This window comes from Trichosurus vulpecula, chromosome 3 (genome assembly GCF_011100635.1).
Source record: "Trichosurus vulpecula isolate mTriVul1 chromosome 3, mTriVul1.pri, whole genome shotgun sequence".
Taxonomy (NCBI): domain Eukaryota; kingdom Metazoa; phylum Chordata; class Mammalia; order Diprotodontia; family Phalangeridae; genus Trichosurus; species Trichosurus vulpecula.
Window position 1 is genome coordinate 288,172,553 of NC_050575.1, and position 19,301 is coordinate 288,191,853.

The 19,301-nt window shown below is 41.5% G+C and overlaps 1 protein-coding gene across 1 annotated transcript in view; it reads right to left on the bottom strand.

Moving 5' to 3' along the window:
- The window catches only part of ACOXL (acyl-CoA oxidase like), a 531,229-nt gene that overhangs the window by 138,056 nt on the left and 373,872 nt on the right, over positions 1-19,301 (bottom strand). Inside the window, exon 15 of the mRNA XM_036753019.1 lies at positions 15,247-15,358. Within this exon, the coding sequence (XP_036608914.1) occupies positions 15,247-15,358 (112 nt within the window). The remainder of the gene's footprint in view (positions 1-15,246; positions 15,359-19,301) is intronic.

Genomic DNA, 19,301 nt, shown 5'->3' on the forward strand with positions numbered 1-19,301 from the left:
TATTGGAATTGTGGAAGATTTCTCAAAAGATGTAATAACAAAGATGGCTTTGTTGTTGACTAACCCTATGATGACTAATTTTGGGCAGCAAGGTACAAAGCAGAGAGGCATATGCATGAAGAGTGTTTGTATTGCAGAGTAAAAGTCAAGTCGAGAAGCCTTATAGATGCTTATTGTTGGTCCTTAGTTCTAGAAGAGGACCAGTGACATCACTAGGATGATTTCTTGATTTGCACATGAATTGTATTTGAGTGAGACAGAGCTGTGCAGAGTCACCAGCCTCTCCTTCTCCTCCATAGTCTCCTCATAGTCCAGTGGCAAGACAAAGGTTAAGATGACTGGTGATGGCCCAGTGTAAGGTTAATGGGGTATAAGATCTTCCCTGCCCATAATAGGCCTCACATGGAGCCCATTAAGGGAAACTTGCTTAGGGGGAGGCTCACTTATAGGAAGGCTTTCATACCTGTTGGTACTAAGCTAATTAGGCACTGAGTCAGGAATATTGTGATGCCTTCTGGCTCTGAGCCTATCAATCAGAAGTGTATATATACTCTGAGGTAAGGTTTTGCTTTGGAGGCTCACTTATGGGAAGGACCTTGTGATTCCCTGGTCAAGACTCTTGAGTGACCATATGTTCAGAGCTCCCCAACTGCTCAGAGGTAAAGGCTCTCTATATCCAGGGATGTATAAAAGTGTATAGCAATATTGCTTTGATTCAGGCAGTAGAGCCTTGTCTGTTGATCTTTATTTCTCTGTTTGCATTTTCCCTGAAGTTCAGGGTGCTGACTCTTCCCCTGAAATAGTGAATATAATTTTTAAAAAGATTGTTGACCCCTTAAACAGCTATCTTTCCTAGAAAAGCAGATTTAAGAACCTGTGTTAGCAGCCATCCCAGGTATGCCAGCATGGTTGCCGTTACACCCAGGACGCAGGGGTGACCTTGGCCTTTCCAAATTAAGGTCTTTCCCTGGTCTCAGTTTGTCAGAAGCCATGCCCATTCAACGACTAAGGGCTAGGTAAGAACTGAGACAAAAGGTGGCCCAATTTACCATCACAAAACCGCTCCCAATCTGGGAGGGGAGGGAGACCCTTGGAGGATCTGGCCAGAACAGAAAATAATTGCTATTTACACTCATTGGAGCCATCTAAATCTAAACAATAGGCCACAGGGGCTATTAATGGTCACTCAGTGAAAGCCACAGAGATTTGGGTTTGACAATGTAGTCAAGTGGCTCCATTAAAAACACAATAGACTTCTTAAAAAGCCTACGGCAATGGTCCCCCAGATGTTCCTCTCTGAAGATGGCTCAGGCTGTGGGGCCTTGCAGAACCTTCCAGACCAGATCCAAGATCATTTTTGATCACGGAGCAGTGCAGATGTGGCAGATGTAATTCTGGTATATCTAAAATTCTCAAAAAATTTTGAAAAAGCTCGTGACTCCTGTGGGGAAGTATATGTGAAAATCTACGAGACTACACATTTCTGCTGTACACTAGGCCAAGGAAGGCCAGAGATCCTGGTGATGTGATGATGATGACGACGACATATCCAGCATTTCTATACATCTTCAAAGTCTGCAAAGCACTACAAATATTTCACTTGATCCTTATGACAGTCCGGGAGGGAGGTGCTATTGTTACTTCCATTTTACAGATGAGGGAGCTGAGGTAAACGGAGGTTACATAACTTGTCCTGACTCACACAGCTAGTCAGTACCCGGGGCCAGATTTGAAAGCAAACCTTTCTAACTCCAGGCCCAGTGTACTATCTACTTCACCACCTACCTGGATAGATGGGACAAATACCCTATTCATCCTGGATAAATGGGACAAATGGTGGAAGCAGAAAGTGAATCAGATGGATCAATCCCTCAAAGAAGAAAAAAACAGGAAGGGGAGTGGGAAGTCAACCAAGGATGGAGGCATGTAGCCTTGATTTACACCACCAGGAAGCCTCCAAATCCACAGCTTCCTGATTCTCTGAAGCTCCAGCTCCTACCCTTCATTCCCCTTATCCCCAATTCCGGTGGAGTCCTTTCCCCAGATTATGAAAGCTACCATCAGGGTTCTCTCATTCGCCCTATGTGATACTCCCTTCCCATTGTGTAGCAAGATGGGAATAAAGACAAGAGGGAAAGAAAAGCCCAGTGTAAAAGAAAGACTACTAGCTTAAGAGGGAGAACAGTTTGGTTTTAGTCCTGGTTCTGACACTAACAACTGCACTCTGGTCCTCAGCTTCCTTTATCTCTAAAATGGTGACAATGGGTCAAAACAATCTTTAAGATCCCTTTCTATGCCAGCATTTTACAGTTTGTTCTGTGTAAAATGTGAATTGAGTGAAGTCAAGTAAACAAACATTCATTAAGAATTTACTATGTGCCAGGCACTATACTAATCACCGAGGATACAAAGGGCCAAAAATAGTACCTGTCTTCAAAGAGCTCACAGTCTAATGGGAGAGACAACATGAAAACATGTAAGACATTCACAGGATAAAGTGGAAGGTAATCTTTGACAGAAGGCTATAAGGGACTGGGGAAAGCCTCTTGAAGAAGGTAGAGCCTTGAAGAAAGCTAGGGAAGTCAGGAGGCAGAGACTAGGAGGAGAGCGGTCCAGGCAGAGGGGACAGCCAATGAAAAGGCACAGAACTGAGAGACAGAGTGTTTTGAAATTAAACAGCAACATCAGTCTCCCTGGATTGTAGAGTACATGGATCAGGCAACTAGGTGGCATAGTGAATAAGGTCCTGGGACCAGAGTTTGGAAGACTCATCTTCCTGAGTTCAAGTCCGGCCTCAGATACTTAACTAGCTGTGTGACCTTGGGCAAGTCACTTAACCTTTTCTGCCTCAGTTTCCCCATCTGTAAGTTGAACTGGAGAAGGAAATGGCAAACCACTCTAGTATCTCTGCTAAGAAAATCCTAAATAGTGTCACAGTCAGACATGATTGAAAAATTACTTAAGAACAACAGAGTATATGGATGAGAAAAAGATTGCAAAGGTAAGAACGTTGTGAAAGGCCATAAAAACCAAATAGAGGATTTCATAATTGATCCTAAAGGTATTAAGGGGAGCAAGTGAAGTTTATTTAGTGTGGGATGGGTACTGACATAATCAGATCTGCATTTTAGGAAGATTAATTTGGCAGCTCAGTGGAGGATAGACTGGAATTGGTATACACTGGAAGCAAGCAGACCTACCCAGGAGGCCATTGCAAGAGTCCAGGTGTGAGGGGATGCGGACCTGTACTGGAATGGCGACTGAGTTAGAGGAGAGAACGGAGTACATAGGAGAGATGTTGTAAAGGTAGAAACAATAGGACCTGGCAATAGATTGGATGTGAGAGGGAAGAGAGAGTGAGGGCAGAAGGATAACATTGGTGTTCCAAGCCTGAAGGAAATGGGATGATGGCAGGGCCCTTGATAGTCACAGGGAAGCACAGAAGAGGGGAGAATTAAATGTACAGAACCAGAGAATAAATGAATGGGGATTCAAGGAAAGAGAAACACAAATTTAGGGAATGGGGAAAACAAATGGGAATGTGGAGTAAAGGGGGAATTTGTTGTTGTTGTGTTTGTCTTTCATTTTCAAAGAGGACCATGACATTGGGATGATGATTGCACTTGCAGTTGACTTTGATTTGAGTGAGGGAAGGCTGTGCGAGGTCACCAGCCTCACTTTCTCCTCCAGAGCCATCTGGATCCAGTGACCAGATATTCATCAGGATGACTGGAGATGACCCAGGATGCAATGGGAGACCCTGGCCCTTTTAGGCTAAGGCCTTTTCATGTACTCACTTAGAGTAAGGTAATGCCTATTCAGTGAAAAGGCCTGTTTAAGAAGTGAGTCAAGGGATGGCCTCTTTAATTAGCAAAAAAAGAAAAAAAAATCAAGCTGGAAGGGGAGGACACTCAAGGTTGCTGTTCAAAAGAGAAACAGTTACTTACCATTGACATTCACAGGAGGGCCCAAAATACAGCCATTAAGTGGAGCTTGGGCAGGGGAAAAGATGGAAGAGGAATGGGAGAATATGGTGAAGTCAGACAATATTAGGTGTCCAACCTTCCACAAAAGCCCTTAATTCCACCTCAAACTGACCTTTTATCTAATGGATTGGGTCAGTGCCATATTATTCTTCTCTATTACCTTCCTCCCCTTATTGGTCTCTCTGCTCTGTGTCCTGGCACTCTGAAACTTTTCCTTTCCCTCTCCAAGGAGGTAGTCTATTTCTGGATAAGAAATTAATGTATTAGTTAACCATTAATCATTATAGCTCTAGTATACCTGGAATGGGAAATCTGCACATGTCTCATAGAACTTGTTTCTGAACTTTCTTTCCTCCCCCAAGGCATAACTGAAGTTGTCAGAACACGAGTAAATATGATCTTGGCAAAAGGTTTCTATAATTGAGTATATTACTTCCTAATTTTCCCTCTCCTCTCCCTCCCTTCTGCTATGTCAAGTAAAATGCTCTGTTTTTCATCACGTAGACTTTCAAAACAGAAAAATATTATCTGATGATTCTTTCTCTTTCAGCTTTGAGTATTCATTTAACTTTACCCAAATAAGAGAGGTTCTGATCGTAATCACTATCAGACACACAACGAAAACAAACAAAATAACTGCTATCCTTCCCCCCCCCTTTATTTTTCTCAACAGCTTCCTCATTTTACAAGTTCCTCCAAACCCCGTGGGCTGATGGAAGGGTCAAAGAAGGAAAAAGCAAGATGTACTTAAATAGATTTTACAGACTCTAAAGGTAATGCCTTCAGAGGAAGGTCAGCCAGAAAGCTCTCATTTCAATTATGGGATCTTTACATTGAGCTGTACACTGTGGTTCCTGCATCCGCCTGCGCTTGTTGACTGGCTAAAGCTGACAGAAGACAGAGAATAATGTCTTTTTTCACATATGAAAGAAATTAGGCCCCATGATACTGGTTCCCTAAAACTCTATAGCCCCTCAGATGGTGTACAGGACATAGAACAGGTGAGGAAACACACTTGAAGCTCTGAAGTTTAACTTCTTCCAGGGATCAGAGTGGAAAGCTTGCACCGAATAGGAGCGCTGAATGTTTTGAACACACAAAACCAAGATAAGAATAACAATGGTGATAATAATGATAACTAACATCGATAAGTGCTTCATAATCTCACTTTACCTGCACGACAACCCTGGGAGGTAGGCCTTATTATTGTCCTCATTTACAAATGGGGAACTGAGGCAGACCTCAGTTAAGTGACTTGCCCAGGGTGACACAGCTACTAAGTGTCTGAGGCCATATTTGAACTCGGGTCTTCCTGACTCCAAGTCTATGGTCTTGCCCACTGCTGCCAACCAATGTGCTCAATACATCTTTCTAGTAGGGTCAGTGAAAAAACTACAAGGATATAAGCCATTGAGCCCAATGTCTCCTTGCTTCCTAGGGATACTGAATTCTTCCTTATTATAGCCAACCACAAGGGTCTGTGGATGGGGCTTGAGGTGGGATGGAATGGTGCTCCAGTTTCTTAAACATGAGTTTGCAGAATCACAGAGTGGGAAGATCCTCAGAGGTTGTACCTGGCTGAGAAATCCCCTACAATAACTACAACAAGACTTTATCCACTCTTCTCTAGTCAGGGGGAAACTACTGCCTCTTGAGGCAACCCCTTCTTCTTCTGAACAGCTCCGATTGTTAGGAAGTTTTCTGTGACATCAAGCCTACATCTATATGTTTGCAACCTTCACCAGGCTCTCCTAGGTAGCTCTCTCTGCCCTCTGGGACCAAAAAGAAAAAAAGAAGATAATCCTGCTCCCACATGACAGTCTTTCATGTAGTTTCATGCCCTTTCTTTTCAGTCATTAAAAAGGAGTTCTGAGACTGTGAGCTTGTCAGCATGGTTTGATGAAGGATGTGCTCTCACACTTGGCATCTGTTGGGACCACTGTCAGAGAGTGAACTTGGGGTTGAGTGGACCAATAGTCAGCCAAGAGAGTGTCAGAAGACAGAAGTCATTCTCAAACATCCTCCTCAGCTCCTCCTTCCTGCCCTGGCCACGTCTCCACATCTTTTTCTCTCCAGTTCACCTCTAGAGCACAGATTAATAATAAGTTATATTTATATGGTGTTTACACACATCATCTCTTTTGATCCTCTTAACAACCTTGGAAGGAAGACAGCATAAATATTATGCCTGAAAATTCCATTCTCTGAGGCATATAGGAATTTCATTTGTGGCAAGTCAAGTCACATGTGTTAAGAGTGAAAACACAAAGGCTCTAGTGGAGAGCAACCCAATAGGAAGCACAGTTTTTATACCTTGCTTAGGTCTCATGTAGTGGATAGAATGATGAATATGGCATTATGAAAACCTGACTTCAAATTCTGCCTCATGGACTTACTAGCTGTGTGACTCTGGGCAAGTTACAATCTCCCTGAGCCTCAGTTTCCTCATCTGAAAATTGAGAAGCTTGGACTCAATGACCTCTAAGACCACTTCCAAATCTAAATCTATGATCGTATGACTTTTCCTAGCTTGATATGCAAAGAATCATGCAAATCTAGCATATATTATCCTGAAATTGGCTAAAGGACTATGAATGTGTATGCATGTATATTATGAATATGATATGCAAAACATACAGTGTATCAATCAACACCTATGTATGTATATGCCAAGTATCTGCTGTGGGTAGAACGTTGTACTACACTGAGAGGAAAAGGGTGAATAACAGATACAAAATATAAACCACAGTCTGTCATTTAGTTTTAGAAATAAAACACAAATCTCACAAAAAATTAAATGAAGATCATTGGAAGTGATTGTTATATTGTATCATACTAACCGTGGCTTTGCAGTATTTGAGTGGTTTATTTCTGGATGCTCGAAGTATTTTCTCTTTGACCTGTGACCTCTGGAATTTGGCCCCTGTTCCCTTGTGGCCATAATTGCTAGTGTTCTTCCTTCCCCTGGAACTATGATCCAGAAATGTATATAGGCAGTGCAATACGGTCCTGAACCCAGGGCCTGCAAAAGGTCCCCTGTAATCCCTTTCTGGCTAGTCATATGACCCTCCTACTGTCTGTGTCCTAAGACTCAGTTCCTGAAGCCACTGTTGGAGCTGCCCCAAGTCCTGGTGCTGGCCAACCACCATTCTGGTGTCACAGAACCCTCCTGCTGACCTCCAATTTGGGCTGGAAAAAAATTTTTGTTGGCTCTGCCACTCCAGAATTCAATTTGAGGTGTAATTTTAAAGTTGTTTGGAGGGGAATGTTGGAAGAGTTTGGCTGAGTTACAGCCTGTACTCTGCCACCTTGGCTCCTCCCTCAATTATATACTTTTTAAAAAGACAATTTGTACATAACAAGAATTCAGTTTGCACAAACAATCTTCTCTTCTTTTTATACAGAAATGTTCATCTTGACTTTTGACAAGTTTAAAATAAAATTTTTAAAAAAGAAATGATGACACCAATGTGGCTAAACTCTTTGAGAAGACTAGTTATAATGTGTGCCCCCACTTCCTTTCCTCTCACTCTCTTAACTCTATAGTTTGGCTTCTGACTTCATCATTCAACTAAAATTGTACTTTTCAAAGTTACCATTTCTTGACGGCCAGATTCAACAGCTTTTTCTCGGTCTCCATCTTTCTTGGCTTTTCTGCAGCCTTTGCCATTGTCGATCACCCTCTTCTCCTTGATATTCTCTTCTCTTTAGCTTTTTATGTCACTACTCTCTCCTGGTTCTCCTCCTACTTATCTGATCACTCCTTCTCAGTCTCTTTTGTTGGATCTTCATGTGGGTCAGGCCCATTAACCCAGGGCATCCCATAGAGCTCTGTCCTGGACGCTCTTCTGTGCTCAATATATACTATTTCACTTGGTGATTTCATTATCCCCCATACAATCCATTATCATTTCTATGTTCATGATTTTCAAATCTACTCATCCAGCCCCAATTTCTCTGCTGATCTCCAGTGTTGCATTTGAACATCTCAAATTGGGTGTCCCATAGACATCTTAAACTCAATTGTCCAAAACTGAAACTCATAATTTCCCCACTAAACACTCCCCCTTTTCCAAACCTCCCTATTACTGCTGGAGGCACTAACATTCTTCAAGTTCCTCAGGTTCATCACCTAGGTGTTATCCATGACTCCATACTATCTTTTTTTCCCCTTAATTTGATTTTATTTTTTTAGATATCATCCCTTCATATTCAACTCACCCTGTGCCCTCTGTCCATATATATACACATACATATATACATACACACACACATATATATATATGTATATATATGTATACATACACACACACATATATATGCATATTCCTTTCAGCTACCCTAATACTGAGGTCTCATGAATCAAACACATCATCTTTCCAAGTAAGAATGTAAACAAAACAGTTCAACTTTAGTAAGTTCCTTGTCATTTCTCTTTCTTGTTTACCTTTTCATGCTTCTCTTGATTCTTGTGTTTGAAAGTCAAATTTTCTATTCAGCTCTGGTCTTTTCACTGAGAAAGTCCTCTATTTTATTGAAAATCTATATTTTGCCTTGCAGCATGATACTCAGTTTTGCTGGGTAGGTGATTCTTGATTTTAATCCTAGCTCCACTGACCTCTGGAATATCGTATTCCAAGCCCTTTGATCCCTTAATATAGAAGCTGCTAGATCTCATGTTATTCTGATTGGGTTTCCACAATACTCAAATTGTTTCTTTCTGGCTGCTTGCAGTATTTTCTCCTTGATCTGGGAGCTCTGGAATTTGGCAACAATATTCCTAGGAGATTTCTTTTTGGGATCTATTTGAGGAGGCGATCAGTGGATTCTTTCAATTTCTATTTTGCCCTGTAGCTCTAGAATATCAGGGCAGTTCTCCTTGATAATTTCTTGAAAGATGATATCTAGGCTCTTTTTTTGATCATGGCTTTCAGGTAGTCCAATAATTTTTAAATTATCTCTCCTGGATCTATTTTCCAGGTCAGTGGTTTTTCCAATGAGATATTTCACATTGTCTTCCACTTTTTCATTCCTTTGGTTCTGTTTTATAGTATCTCAATTTCTCATCAAGTCACTAGCTTCCCCTTGCTCCAATCTAATTTCGAAGGTAGTATTTTCTTCAGTGGTCTTTTGGACCTCCTTTTCCATTTGGCTGATTCTGCCTTTCAAGGCATTCTTCTACTCGTTGGCTTTTTGGAGCTCTTTTGCCATTTGAGTTAGTCTATTTTTTAAGGTGTTGTTTTCTTCAGTATTTTTTTGGTTCTCCTTTAGCAAGTCATTGGCTTGTTTTTCATGGTTTTTTTCGCATCATTCTCATTTCTCTTCCCAATTTTTCCTCTATTTCTCTAACTTGCTTTTCCAAATCCTTTTTGAGCTCTTCCATGGCCTGAGACCAGTTGATGTTTTTCTTGGAGGCTTTTGACGTAGGCTCTTTGACTTTGTTGACTTCTTCTGGCTGTATGTTTTGGTCTTCTTTGTCACCAAAGAAAGAATCCAAAGTCTGAGACTGAATCTGAGTGCATTTTTGCTGCCTGGCCATGTTCCCAGCCAACTTACTTGACCCTTGAGTTTTTCATCAGGGTATGACTGCTTGTAGAGTAAAGAGTACTTTGTTCCAAGCTTGGGGGGATGTGCTGTTATTTTCAGAGCTATTCCTATACAGCCAACTCTGCCACACCAGCATTCCTCCCCTTCCCTAAGAACCGCCAACCTGGACCTGACTCAGATTTTCAGCAGGCTCTGCACTCCTGCTCTGATTCTCCACTTAATTCCTCCCACCAGGTGGGCTTGGAGCCAGAAGCAACTGCAGCTGTAGTTCTGTAGCTGCACCACCTCCGCTGTCCCTGGGGGTGGTGGCGGAAAGGCGAACTCCTTCCACTCTGTCCCGTGCAGATTTCCCACTAACCTTCTCTGTTGTCTTTGGTGTTTGTGGGTTGAGAAGTCTGGTAACTGCCACAGCTCACTGATTCAGGGCCCTAGGGCCTGTTCTGCTTGGCTCCTGCTCTGGTTGGTCCTGCCACCACCCACACTGGGCTTTGCTCCCCTCTGCTCCCAGCTCTGTGTGCGACAGACCTCATCCAGCAAAAACCAGGCTGGAGCCCTGCTTCCCTCTGCTATTTTGTGGGTTCTGCAGTTCTAGAATTTGTTCAGAGCCATTTTTTATAGGTTTTTGGAGGGACCTGGTGGGGAGCTCATGCAAGTCCCTGCTTTCCAGATGCCATCTTGGCTCCGCCCCTCCATTCTATCTCTTACCCACTATGTCCAACCTGTTGCTGTAGCCTGTCAATTTTACCTTCATAACCTTTCTCTCATATACCCCCTTCTCTCCTCTGATTGTCACCACCCAGGGGTAGGCCCTCATCACCTCAATCCTGAACTATTACAATAACCGTCTTGTTTGTGTCTCTGCCACATGTCTCCCTACTCCAGTTCATCATCTTCTCAGCTGTCAAGGTGACCTTCCTAAAGTCCAGGTATGACCATGTTACCCCCTTATTCTATAAACTCTAGCAGCTGCCTGTCATCTCAAAGATCAAATATAATATGCTCTGTTTGGTATTCCAAATCCTTCATACCCTGACCCTTTCCCTTTCCAGTCTTCTTAGACCTTAATTCCACCCATACACTCTACAATCCAGTGACACCAACCTTCTTGTTGTTCCTCAAACAAGACATTCCATCTCTTGATTCTTGACATTTTCTGTCTGTCCTTTATGCCTTACAGAACACTCACCCTTCTGATTTCTACCTTCTGTCTTCCTTAAAGTCCCAGCCTTCACTCATCCATCTTAATTCTAGTTCCTTCCCTCTGATGATTATTTCCAATTTATCCTGTATATAGCTTGTTGGTACATAGTTGTTTGTATGTTGTCTCTCTTGTTAGATTGTGAATACCTGAAGGGTAGGGATTGTCCTTTTGCCTTTCTTTGTAAACACAGAGTTTACCACAGTGCCTAGCGCAGTAGGCACTTAATAAACATTTATTGACTATTGCCTGTAGTATCTGCATCACAGAGATAATCTATGTAAAGTGATTTGCAAACCTGAATGTCCTATATAAATGTGTAGATTTATAAAAGGACCATGGGATAGTTTGAGATGAGAAGACCTTTAAGAGGAAGAAGGATTTCAGCCAAATATTGAATGATGAGTAGGAAGATTTGGACTGGTGGAGAGAAGGGGAAAGAGCATTATTAAAAGACAAAACGCTAATTTACTATAGCCTAATACACTCTCTCACACATACTTTTCCTGGGGCATTGCCAAAACTCAGTATGCCTTCAGATTATTTTTGAGACTCCCACGGCTGTTATCTAATTGAAATGGTTATTATAACCTCTAGTATCTGATTAAATGACTGTAATCCAATACCTTCTTTTCTCTGAGGGGCATATACTATCACAGAATTGTTGAGCTAAAAGAGAATTTAGATATCTTTTCAAATACCCCCTCGCTTTAAAGATAAGGAAAATCATCCAGAGGATTTAAGTGACTCCAGTAGAAAGAGAACTGAATAAAGTCTCTGCATTAGGGGATCTTGATTCTAGCCAAGTCTTTCTGTGATTAACTTGTTATGTAACCTTAATCTCTTTGGATCTCAATTTCCTTGTTTGTCAAATAAGGCTGGTGGACTAGGTGAGCTCTAGCTTTAACATTCTCTGTGTAGTGAGTACCCTAGGATCTTGTTTCCCCCAGCCAGGCTTGTTGCATTGCCCCCTCAGGGTTCCAGGGTACCCTGAAAGGTTTATAAAGAATCTCTTCCCTTTGCCATTGGCTCAAACCTCTGAGGGCTATGCTCCCCCCCATTTTACAAGCCTGTGTTAGTACCCCAGTTCCATTTAACCACTTAATATCAGGTACCTTTTACAAAGGGATATTTCCTTCAAAGATACAGCAAGAAAAACACAAGCGTTTCTCTCTATACTTCTGGGGCATACTCTCCCTGACACCACCTTGGTATCTGAGCTAGTGGAATCAAAATTTAGTTCAGTTCATTGGTCCCACTGAATCCAAGTCCAGATGTGGCAATGACTGCCAGGTGACTATTTCCACTGAGGACCCAAAGGTCACTTCCAAATATTGTTTCTTCCTCCTAGAAGCCTTGATACTGCACTAAAAACAACAAAAAAAAAACATTTAAAAAAGCATAAAACTCAGTCAGGATTATGACTCCCAGATTCCTATAGTTCACTTTCCTGACTATGAACTGAGACTTCACTCCCTGCACCTAGAACAGAAAAGACCGAACAGAAAAGATCCAGGACAGAGGACCATTTCTGGGATCATATGGCCTTGGAGGGGAATAAGGCTCTGAGGTTTTCCCCCTCACAGGAGTCATGCTGTGAGAGATAGTCACCAAACTCTTCCAGAGAGGAATGAAGCAAAGAAGAAGCAGAAGTTGACTCAGGCCTTCTTGAAGATGCCAACAATTCTGGTTTACATAGCCAATCCCAAAAGTTCATTCCTAAACATGTGATTACCCCCCTGCAACCAATTCAAAAAGGTCCAGGCAGGCTCGATGGTGTCTCCACAGCCCCTCCCTCACACCTCATCACCTCTCTCCTGGAAGCAGCTCTCCCAGCATCATCCTCCATGGGGAAAGGTTGTATCAGCCAAATAAGCTGATGGGGTCTGCATATATGCCAAAACCCTCAGACAAGGAAAAGACATCATTTGAGGTCCTTATCAGAATTTTCCTTAGGTAAGAATTGAGACATTGTAATGGCAAGCAAAGTGGGACTTTTTGCTGTTTTTTTCTTTTGGAGTGCTTCTCAGCACTAAGGCAATCAAGTGCCTTTGATTGAGTTTTGCCTTTGTTTGAATCAAGAGTTTTTGAATCAAGAGTCCTTGATTGGAAACAGTATATATACTCTGAGGTTAGCATTTTGCTATGGGGCTCACTCATTAGAATAGGGTTGGTGTGATTTGGCCAGACAAGACTCTGGGTAGCTTTGAAAACCTAGATGTTGGTGCTCCTCTCTCTGGTAACTATGTATGTATTGCTCTGGACAGACAGAAGCCCTGCCTGCTGATTTGCATTATTTGCTCTGTTTATATAATTTCTGCTTGTAATTTCTGTTTGTGTTTTCTCTTAAGTTCAGGGCGCTGACTTTTCCCCTTAAACTAAGTGAATGATATATGTATGTTTAATTAAAGTGAGATTGTAAACCCCTTAAAGTTGCTTTCCTTAGAAAAGCAGATCAAAGAACCTGTGCTAGCAGCCCTCCTGTGTGCTGGTATTATTGGCCTTATACCTCCACAGCAGCTGCAAGCAGCATTGGTGTTACAGACATCCACTTTGAATAAAAGAAGACAGACAGAACTTTGAGAAAAGAAAATAGACAACTCCATATATTACTAGGTGAAAAGAAGGATTAGAAGAGGGAATTAACAGCAATGTTTCCAAGAATCAAGGACAAAAGAGACATGAAATGCTGTAGAGCCAGGCTAGGGACAACCCTCAGCAACACTGGAAAGAAAACAAAACCAGGTCTTGGGCCTTTTTGCCCGCTGTTTCCTCCCAGTAGTCCAGGTACTAGATAATCCTCTTCTCTATCTAAACCTGCTCTCAAGAAAGGATCTTCTCTCGGCAATCACTTATCTTTGAATATTTCACACTGTCATCCCTCCCAGAGGTATCTCATTTCATATTTTGCTTTACTGTGTTAGAAAAGGATGTGTGCCTTCTTCAGCAAATGGATGAAGGATTTCTTGTGTCAGGCAGTATCTTCTCCCAACTTCCTTCCTCTCCCTACTCCTCTCTCCTTCCCCCTTTCATTGCCTCAATCTTTCAACCCACCAAGACAAAGTTTCACATATGATATTTCATGAGTTATCATCTGCCTGTCAGACAGGGCAAGTAATTCCTTGCTTAATAGCATTTTTTCTCCCTACTTTCTAAATTTTCATTTCATTTGTTTATGAGCTGCCTGAAATGTCACCACTTTGATCTTCACTGAAGTTAACAAGAACTTTCTTTTAAAAATACAAATACCTCTGAGAATAGGAGGGGTGTGTGTGTGTGTGTGTGTGTTTGTGTGTGTGTGTGTGCGCGTGCGTGCGCATTTCATGTATATGCGTACATACTATGCGTATTTGTCAGGATGGGGAGGACACAAAAGGGGAGTCAGTAATTTTTCGAACAGGTAGAACATTTTCCTGGTAGATCAGGCCTGAGTGGGCTACCAGTCAGACATGCTTCCTTCTCATATTCCTGCTAAACTGCAGATCAGTGTTCTAAGTGAGAACAGTCCTAAGGACTGCTCAGCTGAAGTCAGGCTAACCTGGCTCATTATTTTGCACAAAGTTGACGCTTAGTAAATATTTGCAAATGAATGAATGAATGAATTCTGGGCACATTCCTCCTCTTGTATTACTTGACCCTGGAGACTCAAAATATTAGTCTTGTTAATGTAGACAAAATCCGATCATCCATTCGTTCAACAAAAATAAATTATACATCTACTCTATGTGCAAGACATTATGGAGGACATGAGAAGAAGGCCTCCAAGTGTGCTGGGTGGATCCTTCATGGAGGATCTATAGAAGAACATAAACAAGAATGGCACAGGATAAGGAGATGTGGACTTACATGCCATACATGGTTTACATGTAAGGTTTACAATCTGCATTGGGAATGGAGATGGCATTGCTGAATCACCAAAGACCCAAATACTCTGGGACTACAAAAAATAACAGTCTCTTCCCTCATGGAGCTTATAACAAATTTTATTCCTATTGGGTCATTACCATCATGTGGATGATTCTATATGGATGGCTGGGTGGCACAGTAGATAGGGTGCTGGGCCTGGAATCAGGAACTTTTCCTGAGTTTGAATCTGGCTGCAGACATTTACTAGCTGTGGGACCCTAGGCAAGTCACTTAACCCTGTTTGCCTCAGTTTCCTCATCTGTAAAATGAGCTGGAGAAGGAATATTCACTCTATATCTTTGCCAAGAAACTCAAACAGGGTCAGGAAGAACCAGATATGACTGAAAAACAACAAAGATGCACAATAGGAGATGATATGGAAAGCATGTTTTTCAGGAGAGCGTCTCTGCCTTCTGAATGTCTAAGATATAAAACCAACAAAGGTCACATGCTATGTGTCATTCTGTTTTCCAATGTGCCCAAGAAATACAAGAAAAACACTGCTATGGAACAGCTTACTCATACCTTATCATGGTTAGTAGGATTTTCATAATCAGGTTTATACCCTACACATAAACCAAAAAGAAAAACAATACAATGTACATTTACCTTATAGTAGATTCTGGCTGCCAATCCCCGTTGAAGAACTCTTTCTCGAAAGCTGACTGCTTTCAATAGGAAGGTCAGATTACCAATAGCATCCATGTTAAATGCCAAAAAACTAAAAGGAAAATACAATAATCAAATATTATTCATTGTGTCAAATAAATAAATTTTGTGAATGGTTTGAACCCAGGTTTCTTGCACCCTGGCTTCAATATGGACAGAGACAAGTTTCAGTTTACACTTTGAGAGATGGCTTGCAGATAGCACCTATGTCTGCATTCAGTGGTGTGGCTTCTTATAGAAATGTCAATCATGAGAAATTACTAAGGCAGATGCAAGGCTAATATATATTCAGGAATTTCTATGACTCTTGGCTCAGAACTAGCCCATGGCTCTCTGTGAAGTTCAGGATAGGGGGAAAGCAGTGTTAGAACTGCAGATGTCTTCAGGAGAGAAGCTGCTTGCAGGAATGCTAGTAGGGTTGAAGTTGGGATATGATGAAATTGGGAGGGGGGAATACATATATATTAGAGCAACACTTCTACCATGAGCCTTTGAAGAGGCAGGGTGGGCATCTTGGACCCCCTACCATGAGTTTGAATGTTTTTTTTCAATGTGTTTCCTTTTTCTGCCATTGAACTGACCAACTTTTGTCATTATACAGATATATATATATACACATATATATACATATATATACACACACACATATATATACATACATATATATATGCTAAAAGTATCATCAGAGTTGGCTATATTTATAGGAAGAACAGGTGACTGCCTTTTGAGCATCATTTCAGAGGCACCAGGAAAACCCTTCCAATTCTGCCCAAACACATACACTCTTGTCTCTTACTCACTGGTGCCTAAAATGTCTGTAAGGGAGGAGGTAAATGGTTTCATTCCAAAAGCAGAGATAAAGCTTAAAAGGTGAATGATCCTAAAAGAGATTAAACCTTGCTTTAAAGTCACTTAAAACTAAACATAGCTGACATTCTAACTTTTCCTGAGAGTAAGCTTTGGTAGAAGAAAACAGCATGTGGGGACCCAAAGGTGGGAAGGCCATTATATACCTACTTCCAATTTTTGCCCATGGCTATGTCCGAGTAGAAAATTAGATATTCATCGGCAAATGGGGAAATATATGAATGCAGATAATTCAATCAAATTCAATAAATATTGGAATAGCTACTACATGTAAGTCATTGCACTAGGAAGAGAGAGCAGAGCTTTCCTTAAAGAGCTTAAATAATTATATTAACATTTTTATAGCACTTCAGATTTTTGTCTCCCCACAACCTCCCTGTGAAATGGGTAACACAAATACAGCTTCCTGAGGGCAGGAACTGTCTTTCCCTTTTCACTTCATTATGCTAAGAGGCTAGTGTGGCCAACAATAGGTCCCAGCCCAAGCCTTACTTGGTCGTTGTTTGGATTCTGATGGCTCAGAGTAAGTTAAATAGCAACTGTTTCTATTTTGGCCAGAAACCCTGAGGGTCTTACCCTCCCAGATTTTTTTTCACTACATAAAAAAGCCATTCTTTGCCTCATTTTTACTTAGTTATAATCACTGAACAGGCACTGCCTCAGTCAAACTGAGGCCTGGGAAAGACCCTAGCTCAAAAAGGCCAATGTCTCCCACTGTATCCAAGGCCATCTCCAGTCGTCCTGATCTATGTATCTGGCCACTGGAACCAGATGGCTCAGGAGGAAAGAGTGAGGCTGGTGGCTTTGCACAGCCCTCTCTCACTTATAAGTCATGACATCACCTTCCTGATGGCATGGTCCTCTTCAAGAACAAAGGACAAACGACTACAACAATGATGTCTTGAATATAAATACATATTTAATCAAATGGAATTATGCCCATTTTTCAAATGAGGAAACTGAGGCTCAGAAAGTTTAAATGTCTTACCTACAGTCGCATAGCTAATAAGTGCCTGAGGTGAGATTTGAATACAAGTTTCTTGACTTCAAGTCTAACACTAGGCTGGAGGGGGACATGTTCACAAATAACAATAATACGAAGTTAGAGAGTACTAAGGTATGTGATTCACGTAAGCAAAGTGCTGTGTGAGTTCTGAGGAAAGAAGGATTCCAAATTAGACTTGATGGCGGCGTATGCTGAAACTCGCTACCTCTCTGTGGGCATCTTCCCATTAGCGCCTTATGCATGACTTTCTGGAGAGATTCCAATTTCAGGTGCTCTGCCCATCCCTAACAATAACCGTACTGAAAAATAGCATTTGGCCAGAGGACATATGTCAGGAAATAAAAACAAAAGCAAAGATAGGTGAATTTTCTTGGCTTATAGCTAATAATAATAATAGCTAACCTTTTATATAACACTTACTCTGTGCCAGGCACTGCGCTAAGTGCTTTACCAATATTATCTCGTTTGATCCTCACAACAACCCTGGGAGGCAGGTGCTGCTATTACCTCCATTTTACAAGGTGAAGAAACTGAGGCAGAGGTTAAGTGACTTGTCCAGGGTCACACAGCTAGTAAGTATCTGAAGCTAGATTTGACCAAAGGTCTTCCTGACTCCAGGCCTGGCGCTCTATCCATTGTACCTACCCTCCCCCCCATAGAAATACTGAAATATTAACATCCTAACATATGAGATATACTTAAAATATAAAGCAACAAGAGATCAGTCAATGAGAACCCAGTCTGAGGAGCATGTGCAAATATGGATGCATGGGGAGTCTTCTTCAAGAATGTGCAAAGGAAGAGCCCTGCTCTCCTATGGCACATCCTTTGCACAGAGATCTCTCAGCCAATTAAAAGTCATGTCTCCCTCCTGGGCCTCAGGAAAACCTCTCCAGGCTTGAGAAGTGGGCTTAATAAAGAATACTCTATTAGAATATACAAATGAAAGAGTGGGTCTTAAAAACACTAACCAAGGCTGGGACAAATAGACTAGAACCAAAATATTTACAACTTCAGTATTGTTGTTAGCATGTCAAATCTATTTTGGAAAACTATTTTAGCCAGTACACAGACTGCTCCTTCTCCTTCAACCCCACCCCCAAGTATCTGTGTACCTTGAATGAATATATACACAGTTTCTCCTACCCATTTCCTCCAATTTAGATGAGCCTGGTGATGATGAGAAAAAAAAAAGAAGGGCCCAGTGATTCAGGAGGAGGGACAAACAGAAGAAAAGACAAAGGGTAAGGAAATTTACTGCCTCATCCAGATCTGAGAGAAAAGAAGAACGAGCTGGTTAAGAAGGCAGTGAGTTCCTCCTTAGCAGAGGGTCTGAAGCAAAGGGTGGATGACCATTTGTTAAATCTGATTTAGATGCAATTCTTTGGAGAGGTATGGGTGGGACTAAATGGCTTCTGAAGTCCCTTCAACTCTATGTGATCAAAGGACTTTCCAGGAACAACCTCATCTTAGAAACTATCTGACTGTGCTGCAAAGCATGAAAGTAGAAAGACAGTAGAAACTCCTGCCATCACCATCCCTCCCACTTTAAAAATCAAGAAACCTATGGGATTGGGCAAGAGAAGCAGGAACATAAGTCCCTGGGGATTTGCATGCTTTTTTGCACTCAATCAAGGATTTCTGTTTTGAGGTAGCTAGGTCAGCCAACTAGCATTTATTAAAGTGCCAACTATGTGCCAGGTGCTGTGCTAAGCCCTAGGGCTACAAAGAAGGTCAAAAGACAGTTTCTGTTCTCAAAACTCTCACAGCCTACTGGGAGAGACAACATGCAAACTAGGTAGTTCAAGTAGATGGAGCATGGAGTTAGGAAGACCTGAGTTCAAATCCAGCCTCAGCTGTGTAACCCTGGCCAAATCACTTAAGCTCTGTCTGCTTCGGTTTCCTCATCTGTAAGGTAGGGATTATACCTACCTTCCAGAATTGTTGTGAAGATAAACACTTTACAAACATTAAAGCACTATATAAATCCTAGATATTATTGTTATTATTTTGTATCTGTTAAACAAAATATAATATTTTTAATATTTATTTTCAGTTTCCAACATTCACTTCCATAAGTTTTAAATTTTCTCCCCCTCCCTCTCCAAGATGGCATGCAATC